The sequence below is a fragment of the Pecten maximus genome, chromosome 11 (genome assembly GCF_902652985.1).
Source record: "Pecten maximus chromosome 11, xPecMax1.1, whole genome shotgun sequence".
Taxonomy (NCBI): Eukaryota; Metazoa; Mollusca; class Bivalvia; order Pectinida; family Pectinidae; genus Pecten; species Pecten maximus.
The window spans coordinates 34,082,087-34,109,350 of NC_047025.1; the positions used below are offsets into that span (position 1 = coordinate 34,082,087).

General features: G+C 36.4%; 1 protein-coding gene across 4 annotated transcripts; it reads right to left on the reverse strand.

Annotated features, from left to right (window-relative positions):
• Positions 1-774: 774 nt before the first annotated feature.
• Positions 775-25,983, reverse strand: LOC117337936 (carbonic anhydrase-related protein-like). 4 transcript variants are annotated; one of them, XM_033899089.1, is made up of 10 exons: positions 25,747-25,983; positions 21,523-21,714; positions 18,228-18,422; positions 17,300-17,338; positions 16,754-16,878; positions 16,360-16,455; positions 4,218-4,283; positions 3,582-3,633; positions 3,285-3,397; positions 775-2,170 (listed from the first exon to the last, which is right to left on the reverse strand). In XM_033899089.1, the coding sequence occupies exons 2-10, from the start codon at positions 21,581-21,583 to the stop codon at positions 2,036-2,038; spliced, it is 882 nt and encodes a 293-aa protein (XP_033754980.1). In that variant the 5' UTR covers positions 21,584-21,714; positions 25,747-25,983; the 3' UTR covers positions 775-2,035. The 4 variants fall into 4 exon arrangements, with proteins under 4 accessions (XP_033754980.1, XP_033754981.1, XP_033754982.1 ...); XM_033899090.1 differs by having other exon boundaries at positions 25,714-25,983; XM_033899091.1 differs by lacking the exon at positions 25,747-25,983 and adding an exon at positions 25,703-25,720.
• Between the last annotated feature and the right edge of the window lie 1,281 nt (positions 25,984-27,264).

The following is a 27,264-nucleotide window of genomic DNA, read 5'->3' on the forward strand; positions in this document are numbered from 1 at the left end:
GTTACGTCTTCACCGTACAGTGTACGTTAATGGGTTACGACTTTGCTGCGTCACAGATATTAGGCCAGTATAGGTACCGAAGGTTTTCCTAGGGCTCCATACTCGTTTTTTCACATGAACCGTTGTTATCACGTCATGTTTTCACATTAGTCGAGTGTACACACAAAGGGTGTTAACTGTTGATTGACAGGCTGAGACAGGAGTTACTCAAAACATATTACAGGCCTGAAATTGATTGTGTTAATTAAATCGCCAAACTGTCACAGTTTATGTTGTGCATATGAAACCAATTAAGTTAAACGACATGCTTGTTCACGGCATATTAACCTAAACCTCTCAATTAACTATACCACTGTGCCTTTACACGAGATCGGCGGCCGGCGTGATCAACTCAAAAGGCGCAAGGATTTCAATATGTAAATTAGCCTTGGAATCGCTGACCTGAATCATGAGTTGATATTCAACACGGCTGGAACACGGGAACTACATTTATTGGGCGTGTGCGAGACTATGGTGACCTGCGCGAGCGTTACATTACGGTTGTAGGATAGCCGATAATTAGATAGAACGGTTCGAAGGTTTCTAAAAATTGTTTATTTTTCGTAAAACTTCATCTTTAGAATATTTTAGAAAACATAGACACAAAATTTTAATTAATGTCATCTATTTTGTTTTGTATGTTTGTAAATGTTCTTCAATAACATGAATGCAACGGGCTCTTAAAACTGTTTGACCAGTACGACAGAACAGAAAAAATAAATCACAAAGCGAAAGTAACTTTGTCTACAATATAATAATCAACATTTAATATCACATGGTGAAAACAATCAAATATGCATACAGAGACATAATGCTTGATATAGGCTATCAACTTGCATTATCACAAAAAAAGTTAGCATTAGATTTCTATCTCCTGTATGAACATATACATATTACAACATGTAATTTAAGGCAGCTATGTACTCCGTTTACACACAACACACATACTGTACAAGATAGAGACGATATACTTACTCTACATGACCTCATCTACAAAATGTATGATTGTACTTTCGCTTTGCAGGTACTTATTACACATTGACCTATCTATCCATATATTTATATAGCCAAGCTTCTGTAACAAACCCAGTCCTACCAAAGAGACATGTCTAGACTTATCTTATAAGAATTAGTTATCTCAATCTATTTTTTTATAATACAAAGCGAGACATGTCCCTAGTCTTACAGTCATCAAAATGGTTAAATGACCAAATCAAAGTACCAGAATTTATGTAGAGTATCTTAATAATGCATTAAAAGAGCTCAATAATTTGATATGTGAGAACCTTTAAGCCACTCACTTTTATTCAACTAGATTTGATCATTTCAATATTTGTTGAAACGAGTGTAAAATTCAGTTGATCACATTATACATAGGATAGGCGAAAGTCCCAGTGTGTTTCAGTATAACACGGACGATTTTCGACATTGGGGGACTTTTTTTCATTACCGAGACAGTCGCGTGACGTAAATTATTTTTGACGTCACATTCTTGTTATTACACGCGTCCTATACGCTATTTACAGTACAGGTAAGTTTTCTAATACGGCTTATTCACAACTGATACAGTCAATGTTTTATAAAACTGAACTTCACCACGTCATTTTATAGTGTTAATGTCAATAAAACCGTTGTGTTAGATCATTCCTTCATCAGATAATTATATGATATATGTATAACAGTATCATGTTCGTGATATCAATACGGTATGTTATTGTGTCGCCTGTAAAGACTGTTACACTTAAAGCTATTGGCCATGTTGGCGAATCCAAAATAACAACACCGTAATCATAAAACATCACATTCATTACATAAGATGGTGACGTCAATTGAGTTAAGGAAAGCCAATGTCGGCCACTGTTAAAGAGAAACAGACTACAGCTCCACTGGTTTTCTAAGTACACTGTAGTTTTTTAGGCACATGGTATTAAGTTTTGACTGGTTGAATGACGCACACTCTTCCTGACATCCGTGTCCCTATAAGTCACAACCTTTTTTACTGGAACGAGGCCCTCACTACTCTCCCATTCAAGGGCTGTACAGGTCGAAAATTATCCACCAGTCGTCCACTTGACCCCTTTCCTGGGGAATCCCCTTTACAGTAACACAAAAGTCGACGGAACTCCTCTATCTGAGGCAGACAAGATAGAGAATGAAATCAGTCAATTTTAGTAACAATTACCAAATGTAGTTAGAGGGGAGGCAACTCTTACAATATAAAAGAAAATAAAGTTAATAAAAAATAAGGAATTCTTACATAACTAAAGATGACTTGATTAAAAAGCAGACAAATTATGTCCATGAAACGTTGATCCCAAACAACCTAACATTTTACGGTAGATAGCATTGATTTTATCCTGCAGTTGTAATTTTAGCTGGATCAACTTTACATAAAACTGGCCTGATCAGCCGTACCTATACTTTTCTTTCATACTATCACCAAACCACCTACCTCTCAAGTATTTACAAATGTACGTACAAGGAAACAAAATAAGAACTTCGAATTTTTATCTTTGGAAGAAATACAATTTGATAATGAAATATGTAGATAGATTCATAATTTTAATTAAACTTATGAAAACAATAAATCGTTAGTAACGTTTCCGACGGGAATGAAGCGTTTGTGGGAGGGGTCGTAGATAAAGGGTGTTTGTGGGAGGGGTTGTAGATAAAGGGTTGTTTGTGGGAGGGGTTGTAGATGAAGGCTGTTTGTGGGGAGGGGTTGTAGTAAAAGGGTGTTTGTGGGAGGGGTTGTAGATGAAGGCTGTTTGTGGGAAGGGTTGTAGATAAAGGCTGTTTGTGGGGAGGGGTTGTAGATAAAGGCTGTTTGTGGGAGGGGTTGTAGATAAAGGCTGTTTGTGGGAGGGGTTGTAGATAAAGGCTGTTTGTGGGAGGGGTTGTAGATAAAGGCTGTTTGTTGGAGGGGTTGTAGATAAAGGCTGTTTGTTGGAGGGGTTGTAGTTGAAGGCTGTTTGTGGGAGGGGTTGTAGATAAAGGGTGTTTGTGGGAGGGGTTGTAGTTGAAGGCTGTTTGTGGGAGGGGTTGTAGATAAAGGCTGTTTGTGGGAGGGGTTGTAGATAAAGGCTGTTTGTGGGAGGGGTTGTAGATAAAGGCTGTTTGTGGGAGGGGTTGTAGATAAAGGTTGTTTGTGGGAGGGGTTGTAGATAAAGGTTGTTTGTGGGAGGGGCTGTAGTAATAGGCTGTTTGTGGGAGAGGCTGTATATAAAGGTTAATTAAGTACTCACTTGTCCCGGGGACACTAAAAGTGGGTACCGGAGCATGATCCACGTGGTATTTTCGTGACAGGGAGGGAAGGTCAGCGACCCCTCATAGGACCAGTAGTCCCGTAGGTCTGGGTCTGTATACAAGAGTAAATAATCATTTACTTATATGCAATGCTATGTACAGTTACAAACGACATGTAAACCGAGAAACAACTTCAATATTACAACTAGTAATTCAATTAGTAACTTTTCGATAAGATTCGAGTCTAATTGCGACATGGACAGTGATGATTTTTAATTTTCTAGCACCATACTTACCTGGAAGTAGACAGACGGGATTAAACGGAGTATTAGTTGTTTTCTGTCGCCCCTAAAATAATAAATTTCGCAAAATTTCGAAACGAATAAAATGAACAATTACAAAACACGAGATGTAAATAGAAAATGTTAACAATGGCAGAGCAGAAAACTTGCTTTGTGGAAACTCTATATAGAATAAGTCGTTTTTCTGAGAGTTAAAAAGACTGAAATTAGCCAATCTGCTAATGATTTTCATCCCTGTTGAATATATACTGTTTCTTATACAGATGTATGAACGAATACTGAAGTTAAGTGAAGTAGCAGAAATGTAGTGTACAGATATATTAAGAGGTATACATCAATTGCCAATTGCCTGACCAGGCCAAAAAAGTCACACTGTATATATAGATATTGTATGACATACACGACTTCAAATATCAATTTACGACGTCACGCGATTGGCTATAAGGTGAAAGACTATGTGTCAGAATTTAGGGATTTTCTTATATATGTTCACCACAGACACCTGAGTATTTTCGAATAAATGTACACCACATGGACCTAAGTATTTTCGTTTATATATACACCACAGGGACCTGAGTATTTCCGTATAAAGGTCCCTGTGGTGTACTCATCAGTAACAAATTATCTCACCTTGAAAATGACGTCACAGAGAGCATCGCTGATGAGCGACTTAACGGTTGCATTTTCTCTTCCTATCTGTTGAGACAAAACAACTGGCACGTGATGACTGTATTTGTGTTTGTAACAGCCATAGGGACTTGACATGGTCCATGTAAGTATTTATTATAGTAGGGACTTGACATGGTCCATGTAAGTATTTATTATAGTAGGGACTTGACATGGTCCATATAAGTATTTATTATAGTAGGGACTTGACATGGTCCATATAAGTATTTATTATAGTAGGGACTTGACATGGTCCATATAAGTATTTATTATAGTAGGGACTTGACATGGTCCATATAAGTATTTATTATAGTAGGGACTTGACATGGTCCATATAAGTATTTATTATAGTAGGGACTTGACATATAAGTATTTATTTTAGTAGGGACTTGACATGGTCCATATAAGTATTTATTATAGTAGGGACTTGGCATGGTCCATATAAGTATTTATTATAGTAGGGACTTGACATGGTCCATGTAAGTATTCATTATAGTAGGGACTTGACATATAAGTATTTATTATAGTAGGGACTTGACATGGTCCATATAAGTGTTTATTATAGTAGGGACTTGACATGGTCCATATAAGTATTTATTATAGTAGGGACTTGACATATAAGTATTTATTTTAGTAGGGACTTGACATGGTCCGTATAAGTATTTATTATAGTAGGGACTTGGCATGGTCCATATAAGTATTTATTATAGTAGGGACTTGACATGGTCCATGTAAGTATTCATTATAGTAGGGACTTGACATATAAGTATTTATTATAGTAGGGACTTGACATGGTCCATATAAGTGTTTATTATAGTAGGGACTTGACATGGTCCATATAAGTATTTATTATAGTAGGGACTTGACATGGTCCATGTAAGTATTTATTATAGTAGGGACTTGACATGGTCCATGTAAGTATTTATTATAGTAGGGACTTGACATGGTCCATATACGTATTTATTATAGTAGAGACTTGACATATAAGTATTTATTATAGTAGGGACTTGACATGGTCCATGTAAGTATTTATTATAGTAGGGACTTGACATGGTCCATATAAGTATTTATTATAGTAGGGACTTGACATATAAGTATTTATTATAGTAGGGACTTGACATGGTCCGTATAAGTATTTATTATAGTAGGGACTTGACATGGTCCATATAAGTATTTATTATAGTAGGGACTTGACATGGTCCATATAAGTATTTATTATAGTAGGGACTTGACATGGTCCGTATACGTATTTATTATAGTAGAGACTTGACATGGTCCGTATACGTATTTATTATAGTAGAGACTTGACATGGTCCATATAAGTATTTATTATAGTAGGGACTTGACATGGTCCATATAAGTATTTATTATAGTAGGGACTTGACATATAAGTATTTATTATAGTAGGGACTTGACATGGTCCATATAAGTGTTTATTATAGTAGGGACTTGACATGGTCCATATAAGTATTTATTATAGTAGGGACTTGACATGGTCCGTATACGTATTTATTATAGTAGAGACTTGACATGGTCCATATAAGTATTTATTATAGTAGGGACTTGACATATAAGTATTTATTATAGTAGGGACTTGACATGGTCCATGTAAGTATTTATTATAGTAGGGACTTGACATGGTCCATATAAGTATTTATTATAGTAGGGACTTGACATATAAGTATTTATTATAGTAGGGACTTGACATGGTCCGTATAAGTATTTATTATAGTAGGGACTTGACATGGTCCATATAAGTATTTATTATAGTAGGGACTTGACATGGTCCATAATATTAGTAGGGACTTGACATGGTAAGTATTTATTATAGTAGGGACTTGACATGGTCCGTATACGTATTTATTATAGTAGAGACTTGACATGGTCCGTATACGTATTTATTATAGTAGAGACTTGACATGGTCCATATAAGTATTTATTATAGTAGGGACTTGACATGGTCCATATAAGTATTTATTATAGTAGGGACTTGACATATAAGTATTTATTATAGTAGGGACTTGACATGGTCCATATAAGTGTTTATTATAGTAGGGACTTGACATGGTCCATATAAGTATTTATTATAGTAGGGACTTGACATGGTCCGTATACGTATTTATTATAGTAGGGACTTGACATGGTCCATATAAGTATTTATTATAGTAGGGACTTGACATGGTCCATATAAGTATTTATTATAGTAGGGACTTGACATGGTCCATATAAGTATTTATTATAGTAGGGACTTGACATGTAAGTATTTATTATAGTAGAGACTTGACATGGTCCATATAAGTATTTATTATAGTAGGGACTTGACATATAAGTATTTATTATAGTAGGGACTTGACATATAAGTATTTATTATAGTAGGGACTTGACATGGTCCATATAAGTATTTATTATAGTAGGGACTTGACATGGTCCATATAAGTATTTATTATAGTAGGGACTTGACATGGTCCATATAAGTATTTATTATAGTAGGGACTTGACATGTAAGTATTTATTATAGTAGGGACTTGACATGGTCCATATAAGTATTTATTATAGTAGGGACTTGACATGTAAGTATTTATTATAGTAGGGACTTGACATGGTCAATGTAAGTATTTATTATAGTAGGGACTTCACATATAAGTATTTATTATAGTAGGGACTTGACATGGTCCGTATAAGTATTTATTATAGTAGGGACTTGACATATAAGTATTTATTATAGTAGGGACTTGACATATAAGTATTTATTATAGTAGGGACTTGACATGGTCCATATACGTATTTATTATAGTAGGGACTTGACATATAAGTATTTATTATAGTAGGGACTTGACATGGTCCATATACGTATTTATTATAGTAGGGACTTGACATATAAGTATTTATTATAGTAGGGACTTGACATATAAGTATTTATTATAGTAGGGACTTGACATGGTCCGTATAAGTATTTATTATAGTAGGGACTTGACATGGTCCGTATCAGTATTTATTATAGTAGGGACTTGACATGGTCCGTATAAGTATTTATTATAGTAGGGACTTGACATGTAAGTATTTATTATAGTAGGGACTTGACATGGTCCGTATCAGTATTTATTATAGTAGGGACTTGACATGGTCCATATAAGTATTTATTATAGTAGGAACTTGACATGGTCCATATAAGTATTTATTATAGTAGGGACTTGACATGGTCCGTATAAGTATTTATTATAGTAGGGACTTGACATATAAGTATTTATTATAGTAGGGACTTGACATGGTCCATGTAAGTATTTATTATAGTAGGGACTTGACATGTAAGTATTTATTATAGTAGGGACTTGACATATAAGTATTTATTATAGTAGGGACTTGACATATAAGTGTTTATTATAGTAGGGACTTGACATGGTCCATGTAAGTATTTATTATAGTAGGGACTTGACATGGTCCATATAAGTATTTATTATAGTAGGGACTTGACATGGTCCGTATAAGTATTTATTATAGTAGGGACTTGACATATAAGTATTTATTATAGTAGGGACTTGACATGTAAGTATTTATTATAGTAGGGACTTGACATATAAGTATTTATTATAGTAGGGACTTGACATATAAGTGTTTATTATAGTAGGGACTTGACATGGTCCATGTAAGTATTTATTATAGTAGGGACTTGACATGGTCCATATACGTATTTATTATAGTAGGGACTTGACATGGTCCATATAGGTATTTATTATAGTAGGGACTTGACATGGTCCATATAAGTATTTATTATAATAGGGACTTGACATGGTCCATGTAAGTATTTATTATAGTAGGGACTTGACATGGTCCATATAAGTATTTATTATAGTAGGGACTTGACATATAAGTATTTATTATAGTAGGGACTTGACATGGTCCATATAAGTGTTTATTATAGTAGGGACTTGACATGGTCCATATAAGTATTTATTATAGTAGGGACTTGACATGGTCCGTATACGTATTTATTATAGTAGAGACTTGACATGGTCCATATAAGTATTTATTATAGTAGGGACTTGACATGGTCCATATAAGTATTTATTATAGTAGGGACTTGACATGGTCCATATAAGTATTTATTATAGTAGGGACTTGAGATATAAGCATTTATTATAGTAGGGACTTGACATGGTCAATGTAAGTATTTATTATAGTAGGGACTTGACATGGTCCATATAAGTATTTATTATAGTAGGGACTTGACATGGTCCATATAAGTATTTATTATAGTAGGGACTTGACATGGTCCATATAAGTATTTATTATAGTAGGGACTTGACATGGTCCATATAAGTATTTATTATAGTAGGGACTTGACATGGTCCGTATAAGTATTTATTATAGTAGGGACTTGACATGGTCCGTATAAGTATTTATTATAGTAGGGACTTGACATGGTCCATATAAGTATTTATTATAGTAGGGACTTGACATATAAGTATTTATTATAGTAGGGACTTGACATATAAGTATTTATTATAATAGGGACTTGACATGGTCCGTATAAGTATTTATTATAGTAGGGACTTGACATGGTCCATATACGTATTTATTATAGTAGGGACTTGACATATAAGTATTTATTATAGTAGGGACTTGACATGGTCCATATAAGTGTTTATTATAGTAGGGACTTGACATGGTCCATATAAGTATTTATTATAGTAGGGACTTGACATGGTCCGTATAAGTATTTATTATAGTAGGGACGTGACATATAAGTATTTATTATAGTAGGGACTTGACATGGTCCGTATCAGTATTTATTATAGTAGGGACTTGACATGGTCCGTATAAGTATTTATTATAGTAGGGACTTGACATGTAAGTATTTATTATAGTAGGGACTTGACATGTAAGTATTTATTATAGTAGGGACTTGACATATAAGTATTTATTATAGTAGGGACTTGACATGGTCCATATACGTATTTATTATAGTAGGGACTTGACATGGTCCATATAGGTATTTATTATAGTAGGGACTTGACATGGTCCATATAAGTATTTATTATAATAGGGACTTGACATGGTCCATGTAAGTATTTATTATAGTAGGGACTTGACATGGTCCATATAAGTATTTATTATAGTAGGGACTTGACATATAAGTATTTATTATAGTAGGGACTTGACATGGTCCATATAAGTATTTATTATAGTAGGGACTTGACATGGTCCATATAGGTATTTATTATAGTAGGGACTTGACATGGTCCATATAAGTATTTATTATAATAGGGACTTGACATGGTCCATATAAGTATTTATTATAGTAGTGACTTGACATGGTCCATATAAGTATTTATTATAGTAGGGACTTGACATGGTCCATGTAAGTATTTATTATAGTAGGGACTTGACATGGTCCATATAAGTATTTATTATAGTAGGGACTTGACATATAAGTATTTATTATAGTAGGGACTTGACATATAAGTATTTATTATAGTAGGGACTTGACATGGTCCATGTAAGTATTTATTATAGTAGGGACTTGACATGTAAGTATTTATTATAGTAGGGACTTGACATGGTCCATATAAGTATTTATTATAGTAGGGACTTGACATGGTCCATATAAGTATTTATTATAGTAGGGACTTGACATGTAAGTATTTATTATAGTAGGGACTTGACATGGTCCATATAAGTATTTATTATAGTAGGGACTTGACATGGTCCATGTAAGTATTTATTATAGTAGGGACTTGACATGGTCCATATAAGTATTTATTATAGTAGGGACTTGACATGGTCAATGTAAGTATTTATTATAGTAGGGACTTGACATGGTCCATATAAGTATTTATTATAGTAGGGACTTGACATGGTCCGTATAAGTATTTATTATAGTAGGGACTTGACATGGTCCGTATAAGTATTTATTATAGTAGGGACTTGACATGGTCATAGTAAGTATGTATTATAGTAGGGACTTGACATGGTCAATGTAAGTATTTATTATAGTAGGGACTTGACATGGTCCATTGTAAGTATTTATTATAGTAGGGACTTGACAGGTCAATGTAAGTATTTATTATAGTAGGGACTTGACATATAGTATTTATTATAGTAGGGACTTGACATGGTCACAGTATAAGTATTTATTATAATAGGGACTTGACATGGTCCATATAAGTATTTATTATAGTAGGGACTTGACATGGTCCATATAGTATTTATTATAGTAGGGACTTGACATGGTCAATGTAGTATTTATTATAGTAGGGACTGTGACATATAAGTATTTATTATAGTAGGGACTTGACATGGTAATAAGTATTTATTATAGTAGGGACTTGACATGGTCCATATAGTTTTATTATAGTAGGACTTGACATGGTCCATATAAGTATTTATTATAGTAGGGACTTGACATGGTCCATTAAGTATTTATTATAGTAGGGACTTGACATGGTCCATATAAGTATTTATTATAGTAGGGACTTGACATATAAGTATTTATTATAGTAGGGACTTGACATGGTCCATATAAGTATTTATTATAGTAGGGACTTGACATGGTCCATATAAGTATTTATTATAGTAGGGACTTGACATGGTCCATATAAGTATTTATTATAGTAGGGACTTGACATGGGCCATATAAGTATTTATTATAGTAGGGACTTGACATGGTCCATATAAGTATTTATTATAGTAGGGACTTGACATGATAAGTATTTATTATAGTAGGGACTTGACATGGTCCATATAAGTATTTATTATAGTAGGGACTTGACATGGTCCATATAAGTATTTATTATAGTAGGGACTTGACATGGTCCATATAAGTATTTATTATAGTAGGGACTTGACATGGTCCGTATAAGTATTTATTATAGTAGGGACTTGACATGGTCCGTATAAGTATTTATTATAGTAGGGACTTGACATGTAAGTATTTATTATAGTAGGGACTTGACATGGTCCATATAAGTATTTATTATAGTAGGGACTTGACATGGTCCATATAAGTATTTATTATAGTAGGGACTTGACATGGTCCGTATAAGTATTTATTATAGTAGGGACTTGACATGGTCCATATAAGTATTTATTATAGTAGGGACTTGACATGGTCCGTATAAGTATTTATTATAGTAGGGACTTGACATGGTCCGTATAAGTATTTATTATAGTAGGGACTTGACATGGTCCATATAAGTATTTATTATAGTAGGGACTTGACATGGTCCATATAAGTATTTATTATAGTAGGGACTTGACATGGTCCATATAAGTATTTATTATAGTAGGGACTTGACATGGTCCATATAAGTATTTATTATAGTAGGGACTTGACATGGTCCATATAAGTATTTATTATAGTAGGGACTTGACATGGTCCATATAAGTATTTATTATAGTAGGGACTTGACATGGTCCATATAAGTATTTATTATAGTAGGGACTTGACATGGTCCGTGTAAGTATTTATTATAGTAGGGACTTGACATGGTCCATATAAGTATTTATTATAGTAGGGACTTGACATGGTCAATGTAAGTATTTATTATAGTAGGGACTTGACATGGTCCATGTAAGTATTTATTATAGTAGGGACTTGACATGGTCCATATAAGTATTTATTATAGTAGGGACTTGACATATAAGTATTTATTATAGTAGGGACTTGACATGGTCCATATAAGTATGTATTATAGTAGGGACTTGACATGGTCCATATAAGTATGTATTATAGTAGGGACTTGACATGGTCCATATAAGTATTTATTATAGTAGGGACTTGACATGGTCCATATAAGTATGTATTATAGTAGGGACTTGACATGGTCCATATAAGTATTTATTCTAGTAGGGACTTGACATGGTCAATGTAAGTATTTATTATAGTAGGGACTTGACATATAAGTATTTATTATAGTAGGGACTTGACATATAAGTATTTATTATAGTAGGGACTTGACATATAAGTATTTATTATAGTAGGGACTTGACATGGTCCATATAAGTATTTATTATAGTAGGGACTTGATATGGTCAATATAAGTATTTATTCTAGTAGGGACTTGACATGGTCCATATAAGTATGTATTATAGTAGGGACTTGACATGGTCAATATAAGTATTTATTCTAGTAGGGACTTGACATGGTCCATATAAGTATGTATTATAGTAGGGACTTGACATGGTCAATGTAAGTATTTATTATAGTAGGGACTTGACATATAAGTATTTATTATAGTAGGGACTTGACATATAAGTATTTATTATAGTAGGGACTTGACATGGTCCATATAAGTATTTATTATAGTAGGGACTTGACATATAAGTATTTATTATAGTAGGGACTTGACATGGTCAATGTAAGTATTTATTATAGTAGGGACTTGACATATAAGTATTTATTATAGTAGGGACTTGACATATAAGTATTTATTATAGTAGGGACTTGACATGGTCCATATAAGTATTTATTATAGTAGGGACTTGACATATAAGTATTTATTATAGTAGGGACTTGACATGGTCAATGTAAGTATTTATTATAGTAGGGACTTGACATATAAGTATGTATTATAGTAGGGACTTGACATGGTCAATGTAAGTATTTATTATAGTAGGGACTTGACATATAAGTATTTATTATAGTAGGGACTTGACATATAAGTATTTATTATAGTAGGGACTTGACATGGTCAATGTAAGTATTTATTATAGTAGGGACTTGACATATAAGTATTTATTATAGTAGGGACTTGACATATAAGTATTTATTATAGTAGGGACTTGACATGGTCCATATAAGTATTTATTATAGTAGGGACTTGACATATAAGTATTTATTATAGTAGGGACTTGACATATAAGTATTTATTATAGTAGGGACTTGACATATAAGTATTTATTATAGTAGGGACTTGACATATAAGTATTTATTATAGTAGGGACTTGACATGGTCCATATAAGTATTTATTATAGTAGGGACTTGACATGGTCCATATAAGTATTTATTATACAGTAGTAGGGACTTGACATGGTCCATATAAGTATTTATTATAGTAGGGACTTGACATGGTCCATATAAGTATTTATTATAGTAGGGACTTGACATATAAGTATTTATTATAGTAGGGACTTGACATGGTCCATATAAGTATTTATTATAGTAGGGACTTGACATGTAAGTATTTATTATAGTAGGGACTTGACATATAAGTATTTATTATAGTAGGGACTTGACATGGTCCATATAAGTATTTATTATAGTAGGGACTTGACATGGTTTATATAAGTATTTATTATAGTAGGGACTTGACATATAAGTATTTATTATAGTAGGGACTTGACATGGTCCATATAAGTATTTATTATAGTAGGGACTTGACATGGTCCATATAAGTATTTATTATAGTAGGGACTTGACATGGTCCATATAAGTATTTATTATAGTAGGGACTTGACATATAAGTATTTATTATAGTAGGGACTTGACATGGTCCATATAAGTATTTATTATAGTAGGGACTTGACATGGTCTATATAAGTATTTATTATAGTAGGGACTTGACATGGTCCATATAAGTATTTATTATACAGTAGTAGGGACTTGACATGGTCCATATAAGTATTTATTATAGTAGGGACTTGACATGGTCCATATAAGTATTTATTATAGTAGGGACTTGACATATAAGTATTTATTATAGTAGGGACTTGACATGGTCCATGTAAGTATTTATTATAGTAGGGACTTGACATATAAGTATTTATTATAGTAGGGACTTGACATGGTCCATATAAGTATTTATTATAGTAGGGACTTGACATGGTCCATATAAGTATTTATTATAGTAGGGACTTGACATGGTCCATATAAGTATTTATTATAGTAGGGACTTGACATGGTCCATATAAGTATTTATTATAGTAGGGACTTGACATGTAAGTATTTATTATAGTAGGGACTTGACATGGTCCATGTAAGTATTTATTATAGTAGGGACTTGAGATATAAGTATTTATTATAGTAGGGACTTGACATGGTCCGTATAAGTATTTATTATAATAGGGACTTGACATGGTCCATATAAGTATTTATTATAGTAGGGACTTGACATGGTCCATATAAGTATTTATTATAATAGGGACTTGACATGGTCCATATAAGTATTTATTATAGTAGGGACTTGACATGTAAGTATTTATTATAGTAGGGACTTGACATGGTCCATATAAGTATTTATTATAATAGGGACTTGACATGGTCCATATCAGTATTTATTATAGTAGGGACTTGACATGGTCCGTATAAGTATTTATTATAGTAGGGACTTGACATGGTCCGTATAAGTATTTATTATAGTAGGGACTTGACATGGTCCGTATAAGTATTTATTATAATAGGGACTTGACATGGTCCATATAAGTATTTATTATAGTAGGGACTTGACATGGTCCGTATAAGTATTTATTATAGTAGGGACTTGACATGGTCCATATACGTGTAAGTATTTATTATAGTAGGGACTTGACATGGTCCATATAAGTATTTATTATAGTAGGGACTTGACATGGTCCATATAAGTATTTATTATAGTAGGGACTTGACATATAAGTATTTATTATAGTAGGGACTTGACATGGTCCGTATACGTATTTATTATAGTAGGGACTTGACATGGTCCATATAAGTATTTATTATAGTAGGGACTTGACATGTTTCGTATAAGTATTTATTATAGTAGGGACTTGACATGGTCCGTATAAGTATTTATTATAGTAGGGACTTGACATGTAAGTATTTATTATAGTAGGGACTTGACATGGTCCATGTAAGTATTTATTATAGTAGGGACTTGACATGGTCCGTATAAGTATTTATTATAGTAGGGACTTGGCACGAATTTCCAACCACGGCAGTCCATATATTTATTTGTAATGTGGCTAGACTGTTTCCTTAATTTTCATTGGCCAAATTCCCGTTTTCCTCACAATGACCTATTAGTGAGTAGACCTGTTCGTGATAAAAATAATTCAGGTTGGAAATTCCCAAGGCATTGCGGGCCTGTTCGTGCTATTTTCAGCACGATCAGGTCGGCAATATTTGCCTCCAACCAAGCAACTAGTTACTTTTAACAACAGCCAATCAGAATGCTGGAAACAAACGATTGTTCGACATCACTTTGTTTACAATATGGAAGACGAGATAGTCTACCCCATCAGCGTTTCACTGAAATAAACGAAGAGGAATTACAAGATAATTTGAAGGAAAAAGACTTATTGCGCATCCGGAAAAAATACTTAAGATGCAACAAAACTATTCCATTAATATTTAAGTGACAAAGGTCCGTATAGTCTCGTGTACATCTCAACAACAGTCAATAATTGTACAGTATTACATAGAGAGGACGTCTTTTTACATGTAGCTCGATTGGTAGAGAGTACGACAAGTGGGCCGGAGGTCTAGGGTTTGATCCCAGCAGACAGTCATCAGAAAACATATGTTAAGCATCATGTCATCTCTAACATTCAGTTTACCAAATTAAAAAGAATCAAAATGCCTTAGCACTTTATGTATGAATGTACTATTATGTGATGTAATCACGTGGTGAATGTGTTACGTTATCACGTGGTAACTATGTGACGTTATCACGTGATAACTTTGTGACGTTATCACGTGGTGAATGTGTTACGTTATCACGTGGTAACTGTGTGACGTAATCACGTGGTAACTGTGTGACGTAATCACGTGGTGAATGTGTGACGTTATCACGTGGTAACAGTGTGACGTTATCACGTGGTAACTGTGTGACGTTATCGCGTGGTAGCTGTGTGACGTAATCACGTGGTAACTATGTGACGTTATCACGTGGTAACTATGTGACGTAATCACGTGGTAACTGTGTGACGTTGTCGCGTGGTAGCTGTGACTTTATTACGTGGTAGCTGCGTGACTTTATCAGTGTTAACTATGTGACGTTGTCACGTGGTTACTACTTTAATGCTTGTGACAATCACCTATTGTTTCTACTGCTTCATGTTGCGATTGTGAGTACACAGACACATACATTTTGTATGTGTTATTTGCCACCGAAAGTATTGACACCTCACCTGAACAAACAGACACACGGCAGCCGTTCCGTCAGGCTTACCACAAGCATCCTCCATGCTGGAATACAAGCTGGCGTTCCAGTGTATAAACTGAACCTGGAATAGGAGTGTATTCGTAGTTAACCTCAGCAGTTTGTTAACATTGGCTAACTAGGATGTCCTAATTGACAGCAACTAATCCGACATAAAACTGTTTTTATACAATGTTTATGGAAGTAATACATTAAGAATGATTTTTATGATCGATCCTTACATAAAAATCAATGTCTGACTTTATAAATCAATGAAATCAATGTCCTTTGAATTGTTAGTAAAAAGTGTTCAAATATTATTTCTGGAGACGAACACATCATCATGAGTGTAAGGGGAGACAACTCGACGTAACAGACACTACCTCCATGGGGAATGCCTTCCCGTTAACGCGATGCTCAGATCCACGGCTGTTAGATGAACCCCAGTGGAACCGAATCTCCGAAAGCTCAAACTCATGTCCAAGTGAAAGAGGTCCGCCCGATATAGCTGCAGGAACATAGACAACGTGTTATCAATGGATATATTGTCATAATCAGATCAAACGAATCAAAACAGTAAATAATTACCAATACTTGGCTGATACAAATTATCAATATGTGTCTCTACAGAAAGACTTGGTCGATACAAATTATCAATGCGTGTCTCTACAGAAAGACTTGGCCGATACAAATTATCAATACGTTATCTCTACAGAAAGACTTGGCCGATACGAATTATCAATAGGTGTCTCTACAGAAAGACTTGGCCGATACAAATTATCCTGTGATATAAACGTGATTCTCCATTTCAGTTATTTTGATTGTTTGAACAAGTTCCGAGACATTACTGTATTGTTTTAAGATACAATTCCAGCGAGAACGTATGAAGAGTAACCAGTCACGGCCTATCCTGCCCCGTATATACTTACTGGATCGCTGAGCCATATCAAACCGGACGGATGTCTCCGCTGGAAACCAAAGAGTCAATAATTGTATCATGTATATATTAGTCGATCCTCCACCCCCTAGGGAGTCACCACCAGGTTCTACAGGTAAAGGTAGTCTTCTCCACTATCAAATCGTTTGTACATGTCACTGGCATTCAAAAGAATCACTGTGAACCTTTTTTTTCTCATTATGATGATAATATTTCAATTTAGAAAAGCCGGGGGAATTACAGCGATTAAATATTATTCCTATACACAAAGTGTATAAACATCCAGTCTATATTTCATGTAGAGCGCTCATAGTCCTACACCAATCCTAACATACATGTAAATGGCTTACAGCCTCCCCACTGAGGTTACTCTTTGGATACACAATCAGAACCCTGACCTTTGTGACCTTACCTCTTTACTCTTTGGATACACAATCAGGTTCTGACCTCTGTGACCTTACCTCCTTTACTCTTTGGATACACGACCACGTTCTGACCTCGGTGACCTTACTTGCTTTACGCATTAGATACACGACCACGTTCTGACCTCGGTGACCTTACTTGCTTTACTCTTTGGATACACGACCACGTTCTGACCTCTGTGACCTTACCTCCTTTACTCTTTGGATGCACGACCACGTTCTGACCTCTGTGACCTTACTTGCTTTACTCTTTGGATACACGACCACGTTCTGACCTCTGTGACCTTATTATAATTACTTGCTTTACTCATTGGATACACGACCACATTCTGACCTCTGTGACCTTACTTGCTTTACCCTTTGGATACACGACCACGTTCTGACCTCTGTGACCTTACCTCCTTTACTCTTTGGATGCACAATCAAGTTCTGACCTCTGTGACCTTGCTTCCTTTACTCTTTGGATAAACGATCACGCTCTGACCTCTGTGACCTTACCTCCTTTACTCTTTGGATACACAACCACGTTCTGTCCGTTGTTGAGGATGTCCGTCTCCCGTGAGGTACAGTAGTTGATGGCCAGGGGTGACTTAGCCAGCGCAGCATCGTATTGTGTCCCGGATGACATGAAGTCTATTGGGGACTGACGAGTGCCATTTGCTGATGGGAAATCCTTTCCCCATTCCATTGCTCCTGTTTAATACAATGTGGGAAATTAAAGAATATAATAATGAATTAAAAAAAAAAACTTTGCTGTGAGTATATAAACATGGTTTACAAAAAAAACTGTTGATAAACGAATGAATGATACAGGTAAACAGGACTGGTCATCACCGTGATATGTACTACTTCACAATGACTATAGGTAACTACTTCACAATGACATATATCCATGGGTATAGGTAACTACTTCACAATGACATATATCCACGGGTACAGGTAACTACTTCACAATGACATATATCCACGGGTATAGGTAACTACTTCACAATGACATATATCCACGGGTATAGGTAACTACTTCACAATGACATATATCCATGGGTATAGGTTACAGATATGGTAACGAGAATCTTTATCTACCATCGTGTCAATAAGCCACCTGATGTTTCCTTATTTACCACAAACACCTTCAATGAGTTCAGCTGAATCTACATTACTGTAGATGTTTAGCTTCTATAAGTATCCTTACAAACCGACAGTCAATAATATATATATTTGATCAGTTTTTACCATATCTAGGTTGATGTCATCAAAAACGTGGCGATATTACCACCCACCTGTACAGAAGTTCTACACTCACCGAACAACTATTCTCCAGATATCACTAGAAGTGTGTTACCATCCTTAACCACGGGTAATAATGAGATTGTGAGATGAGTTGCCTTAACGCGCAAGGTCACACCAACATCCAGGGCTATATGCTGACAAGTGTCAAGGTCACACCAACATCCAGGGCTATATGCTGACAAGTGTCAAGGTCACACCAACATCCAGGGCTATATGCTGACAAGTGTCAAGGTCACACCAACATCCAGGGCTATATGCTGACGAGTGTCAAGGTCACACGAACAGCCAGTGCCATATGCTGACGAGTGTCAAGGTCACACCAACATCCAGGGCTATATGCTGACAAGTGTCAAGGTCACACCAACATCCAGGGCTATATGCTGAAAAGTGTCAAGGTCACACGAACAGCCAGGGCCATATGCTGACGAGTGTCAAGGTCACATATACTGACGAGTGTCAAAGTCACATCAACAGCCAGGGCCATATGTTGACGAGTGTCAAAGTCACATCAACAGTCAGGGCCATATGCTGACGAGTGTCAAGGTCACATCAACAGCCAGGGCCATATGCTGACGAGTGTCAAGGTCAAACCAATAGCCATGGTCATATGCTGACGAGTGTCAAAGTCACATCAACAGCTAGGGCCATATGCTGACGAGTGTCAAAGTCACATCAATAGCCAGGGTCATATGCTGACGAGTGTCAAAGTCACATCAACAGCTAGGGCCATATGCTGACGAGTGTCAAGGTCACATCAACAGCCAGGGCCATATGCTGAGGAGTATCAAGGAGACACCAACAGTCACGGCCATATGTTGACGAGTGTCAAGGTCACACCAACAGCCAGGGCCATATACTGACGAGTGTCAAGGTCACACCAACAGCCAGGGCCATATGCTGACGAATGTCAAGGTCAAACAAATAGCCATGGGCATATGCTGACGAGTGTCAATGTCACATCAACAGCCAGGGCCATATACTGACGAGTGTCAAGGTCAAACCAATAGCCAGGGCCATATGCTGACGAGTGTCAAAGTCACATCAACAGCTAGGGCCATATACTGACGAGTGTCAAGGTCACACCAACAGCCAGGGCCATATGCTGACGAATGTCAAGGTCAAACAAATAGCCATGGTCATATGCTGACGAGTGTCAAAGTCACATCAACAGCTAGGGCCATATGCTGACGAGTGTTAAGGTCAAACCAATAGCCAGGGCCATATGCTGACGAGGGTCAATGTCACATCAACAGCCAGGGCCATATACTGACGAGTTTCAAGGTCAAAACAATAGCCAGGGTCATATGCTGACGAGTGTCAAAGTCACATCAACAGCTAGGACCATATGCTGAGGAGTGTCAAGGTCACATCAACAGCCAGGGCCATATGCTGACGAGTGTCAAGGTCACACCAACAGCCAGGGCCATATGCTGACGAGTGTCAAGGTCACACCAACAGCCAGGGCCATATGCTGACGAGTGTCAAGGTCACATCAACAATCACGGCCATATGCTGACGAGTGTCAAGGTCACACCAACAGCCCGGGCCATATGCTGACGAGTGTCAAGGAGACGTCAACAGTCACGGCCATATGTTGACGAATGTCAAGTTCACACCAACAGCCAGGGCCATATGCTGACGAATGTCAAGGTCACACCAACTGCCAGGGCCATATGCTGACGAGTTTCGAAGGTCACATCAACAGCCAGGGCCATATGTTGACGAGTGTCAAGGTCACATCAACAGCCATAGCCATATGCTGACGAGTGTCAAGGTCAAACCAATAGCCATGGTTATATGCTGACGAGTGTCAATGTCACATCAACAGTCACGGCCATATGCTGACGAGTGTCAAGGTCACACCAGCAGTCACGGCCATATGCTGACGAATGTCAAGGTCATACCAACAGTCAGGGCCATATGCTGACGAGTGTCAAGGTCACACCAACAGGCAGGGCCATATGCTGACGAGTGTCAAGGTCACATCAACAGTCAGGGCCATATGCTGACGAGTGTCAAGGTGACACTTAGAGTAAGAAAACAAAGCACAGAAAGACAGAGTAGTGAGAAAAGAAAGGAAAGATTTAGTATCAAAATATTGAAATGGATGAAGAAGATATATTTCTGGTCTGTTTAATACCCCCTAAACAGAAGATACTGGAGAAAGTCACCGATTCATCAGAGGCCCACATTTAGTCGCTCTAAACGATCAACATGAATGTGTGATACAGTGGGCCTCGGGCTGTCCAATGTCTCCTGTGAACAGAGGAGTATCGGGATGTTACGAAAAAACATTTGCATTCTGTCATTTTAGGTGCTTGTCAACACAATGATTTCTCGTAAAATCCTGTTTTATGGTGTAAAGTCTGTGTGTTGATGACGTTCATTCTATCTTACAATGTATCTGAGAATTTTTCCGTTTCCAGATGTCATTGTATTCATGTATACTGTAAGTCCCCTAGTATAAAATTGGATTCAGTGACAGTCATGCAGGTATACTTACTGTCGTAAATGAAGCCGTTTCCGCCATCCCTGAGGCGTACTGTCCTCACCATACAAATCATATGTGCCGTGAATGGAAAGGAAAGTCTGGAGTGGCTGTGTGGGGGTCGGGTCAGGTGCTTTAGGGCAGGTCTTGGAGCCCCCTGGGGGACGATCTGTCGAAACCTCACTTTCTTACGACTGGGTTGAGATCCTGGGGAGTGAGAAAGTATGTGTGACATTACGGTATAGGTACGTGTACAGTTTACCTACTAATAAATAGTATCTGGAGACACCCGCACACACACGGACACGGTTTACACACGGTGAGTTGTATTCACCTTTTGTTTGGTGACACATCATACGGCTGGATATATAGTCGGCAGTGGCCGAGTGTGATCGATGGTATATAGTAACCTACCTATAGTGGTACTTATACTGTACTGTGGCCTATACACAATGTTAAGTGCCATCAGTGGTACTTATACTGTACTGTGGCCTATACACAATGTTAAGTGCCATCAGTGGTACTTATACTGTACTGTGGCCTATACACAATGTTAAGTGCCATCAGTGGTACTTATACTGCACTGTGGCCTATACACAATGTTAAGAGCCACCAGTGGTACTTATACTGTACTGTGTCATATACACAATGTTAAGTGCCATCAGTGGTACTTATACTGCACTGTGGCCTATACACAATGTTAAGCGCCATCAATGGTATATACCGCACTGTGGCCTATACACAATGTTAAGTGCCATCAGTGGTACTTACTGCACTGTGGCCTATACACAATGTTAAGAGCCATCAGTGGTACTTATACTGCACTGTGGCCTATACACAATGTTAAGTGCCATCAGTGGTACTTATACTGCACTGAGGCCTATACACAATGTTAAGTGCCATCAGTGGTACTTATACTGTACTGTGGCCTATACACAATGTTAAGTGCCATCAGTGGTACTTATACTGCACTGTGGCCTATACACAATGCCAAGTGCCATCAATGGTATATACCGCACTGTGGCCTATACACAATGGTGTATATCAAAAGTGCCATCAGCGGTATATAGTTCATTGTGTCGTAATAAAGCCACCTTACTGTGGCCTATACACAATATTAAGTGCCATCAATGGTATATACTGCACTATAGAACCTCGCTACCGAAAGCTCCATCACTGTAGCCTCCGCATCTTTTTATAAGTTGCACACAACCTTTGTTGTATTTAGTTTGTATATTTCGTAACAATATACACTATATCATAAAACAATAGCTTGAAAAAACAGTAATGGTGTGTACAACAACAAAAAAATAATAATAATGCAGATATAATAACGAAACCAAAACTCAAAATTCAAAATTGATTAAACGAGGGCTATTAACAAAATACAGATTTACATGGAGACTTTATGTACCAGGAGAATAAGACCAGGAGTTCCGGAGCAGTAAACGTCTTCTGCATCATCGACGACACCGTCATATCAACAAGTATCAAACAAATCTGACTTAACGCCGTGAGAAAGTAGAATATCTCCAGATCATATCACAATGTCGTCCATAACACCTTCCCATGGTCTTCATCATCCTACATATCTCGGAACCTTATGTTGTTAATGTCTCCATCATCGTCATCTGTTATGGTAATCATCATAATGGGAACAAACCCTTCTCTATCGAATCAACTGGGACAAGTGAACATCGTAGGTAGTGGTGCAAGGATGCTGCTGTCTAGAAATGGAAAATTATCCATGTTTATTACGTTGTTAGTAAAGATCGAGGTAAGCGGCTGATATTGAAGAGTCTGTAGTGTCCTTGTTACGTTGTAAGTATAGATCGAGGTAAGCGGCTGATGTTTAAGGGTCTGTAGTGTCCTTGTTAGGTTGTAAGTAAAGATCGAGGTAAATGGCTGATGTTTAAGGATCTGTAGTGTCCTTGTTACGTTGTAACTAAAGTTCGAGGTAAGCGGCTGATGTTTAAGTGTCTGTAGTGTCCTTGGTTTCAAGTTCTACAGGGTACATTGTGTATAACCGATCAATTATCAATCAAAAACATAACGCTTCGTCAATATACTATGAGTGATATTGAATGACTTTGAAATGTCTACCTGCTCTAATAAGCTCTTTAATCTAATATTGCAAAAACAAGCCAACAGACGGGTACAGTTTGTTCCCGTGGGTATGCCAATAGTTGGTGGATCTTGTCTCAACATGAAAATCTCAAAAAAATACATTCTCGTGATTGTATCTCCACTGTACGAAATGTGTACCTGTATACTATAGTAGTTCTTGGAAAAGAAAGTTCTCGCTATAAAGAAAAAGCGGTCCTTGAGTTTTGAATAGGGAAAACTAGTGAAAAGGGTAAAAACAAATAAAGGTTTTAACTGTAGAAGCATTCCTTAAGTTATTCAAGATTAATTAAAATATCTTTGGAGTTTTTCAAATCCACATTCCATTAATTCCACTTCCGGAGTAAAGAGTATCCCAATAGGACTGCAGCCCTGAGTTGATTGTACTAAGAATTGTTATAAGAAGTTAAAAAAAGACTTAGTTGAACAACCATCTAAGTCATCAATAAAACATTGTAAATCTGAAATTACGGTCGACATAACAAATCTTACAGGTAATCTGAAATTACGGTCGACATTACAAATGTTTCAGAACCCTGGCAATGACATGTATGAGAAGCTATATAAAATATCACGTTATAATGTTAATTCAAAATGTAGTTCATGTATATAACCTTAACTCTAATACAAATGACATAAGCCATTGTGTAATGTGTAAGGTAACATATCTCCTTAACTCTAATACAAATGACATACACCATTGTGTAATGTGTAAGGTAACACATCTCCTTAACTCTAATACAAATGACATACACCATTGTGTAATGTGTAAGGTAACACATCTCCTTAACTCTAATACAAATGACATACACAAGTGCGTAATGTGTAAGGTAACACATCTCCTTAACTCTAATACAAATGACATACACCATTGTGTAATGTGTAAGGTAACATATCTCCTTAACTCTAATACAAATGACATAAGTCATTGTGTAATGTGTAAGGTAACATATCTCCTTAACTCTAATACAAATGATATAAGTCATTGTGTAATGTGTAAGGAAATATAAACATTGTGATGATATAAAACATAGTAAAATATGTACGGAAAACGGTGCCTTATTGCTGGCGATATCGACTGCTGTTTACACATGCGCAGTTCTCACTGATGATAACGATAATGTTTGTCGGCGAATCTGTCTAATTCCATGGAACGTGATACAGGTTAATCTTTATAAAACACATTATGGACCAGCTGGAGTTATTGTCGACATTACATGATACAGCATCCAGATATATGTTACAAGTGTACCGAGCCCTCACTGGTATCACACAATAATCGGTCTATATGATAGTCTGTTAATCCCACCACGTATACGGACATAGGTAATTTTAAACGTCGTAATATCAGCAATATTCTAGAAGCTCGTGTGTCAAAATTGAACATTTTATGACGGATTGCTGTTACCAGGCGAATTTATGTAACTACAGTACATACAACCGTTTGTATTTAGAAGTATATATTTTACCAAACATTACGCTATGTGTTCCAGTAATTAATTAGTACAAGCAGAGACGTATATACCATGATATACAAGTCTCTGGTACAAGTAACACTAATCGATTTATCCTTTTAAAACCAATGTTTTTACATTTTACTTTCATAAAACAAAACAAAAAATCTAAGTTACATAAATTGCACCATAGGCAAAACGCATAGATAGGTCGACACAGCTTTATAGGCTGAAACAAGACAAAAGGTAAGAATGTGACAAAGGCAAAATAAAAAATATAGAAATAGAGACAACATTTCTAAAATGTGAAACGCAAACGATTTTAAAACGTGAAACATTGAGATGGACGATATCACTTAACATAGAAAAATCGGCAATATGATTTAACACTGAAAAATAGACGATATGATTTAATAACAGCAACACTGAAAACATAGATAATGAAATGAAAACCGATCAGCACAACATTGAAAAACTAGATGAAATCAATACCCATGTAAATCAACAATAGGATATATATAGGTAAAACGCGATAATAGATAATTTAGTGAAGAACAGACCAAATGTGAAATCAGCATTGCCTGTGATTGACAAAGCATGATAGCGCTGTATCGTACCATGTACTTACGTACTGGATAGCAAGGAGACACCGACCATTTACCTGGGAGCTAGGCGATGTTAGACACGACCTTCTTATCAAAATCTCATTATCTTAACAGGGAAGACTCTGGCGTGGAGTACCACAGACCGGATGTTGACTGCAGGTCCTCGCCGATACCTGCACAACGGGACCTTTCGTCACTATAGGAATAACACGGCCATCTCGAGACTGCCCTATTGCAGGTAAATCCGTCAACTTAGCCAGCGGTATTAGACTGTGAATCTCTATTTACATCTACACACAAGGTACCTGTATTCAGATGTACTTGTATCTAAATATTGGCGATAACCACCCAACACAACGCCAACTTGGATTTACGACACCAGATAAAGTCTTCGCCCTGGAGTCCTCGAGTATATGTAAATGAGCGATTATAACTTTCTCCAATCTCGCGGAACAATAAACTCTTTATGAACCGTGACTTACACAGTATCCAATCTGTAGTTCCCCAATAAAATCAAATAGTTATGCACTCATCATAGCCTAGGGTAACACAGGCTAGTATACAATCTTCGACATGTTAACCAACATAGATTTGATTGCATCTACATGTAGGTCAACAATTTTAACGTAAGTAAATTGATTCCGGTGTATCGATGATTCCTGCTAGACACTTTACTCTTATCCATAACCTTGGTAACATTGTTTATACACCCAGGGCACTTCACTCCTACCCGTAACATTGACATTATCGTTAATACATCTAAGATACCTCACTCCTACCCGTAACATTGACATTATCGTTAATACATGTAAGACACCTCACTCATATACCCGTAACATTGACATTATCGTTAATACATGTAAGACACCTCACTCCTACCCGTAACATTGACATTATCGTTAATACATGTAAGACACCTCACTCCTACCCGTAACATTGACATTATCGTTAATACATGTAAGACACTTCACTCCTACTCGTAACATTGACATTATCGTTAATACATGTAAGACACCTCACTCCTACCCGTAAGATACCTCACTCCTACCCGTAAGACACTTCACTCCTACCCGTAACATTGACATTATCGTTAATACATGTAAGATACCTCACTCATATACCCGTAACATTGACATTATCGTTACTACATGTAAGACACTTCACTCCTACCCGTAACATTGACATTATCGTTAATACATGTAAGACACTTCACTCCTACCCGTAACATTGACATTATCGTTAATACATGTAAGACACCTCACTCCTACCCGTAACATTGACATTATCGTTAATACATGTAAGACACTTCACTCCTACCCGTAACATTGACATTATCGTTAATACATGTAAGACACTTCACTCCTACCCGTAACATTGACATTATCGTTAATACATGTAAGACACCTCACTCCTACCCGTAACATTGACATTATCGTTAATACATGTAAGACACTTTACTCCTACCCGTAACATTGACATTATCGTTAATACATGTAAGACACTTCACTCCTACCCGTAACATTGACATTATCGTTAATACATGTAAGACACTTCACTCGTACCCGTAACATTGA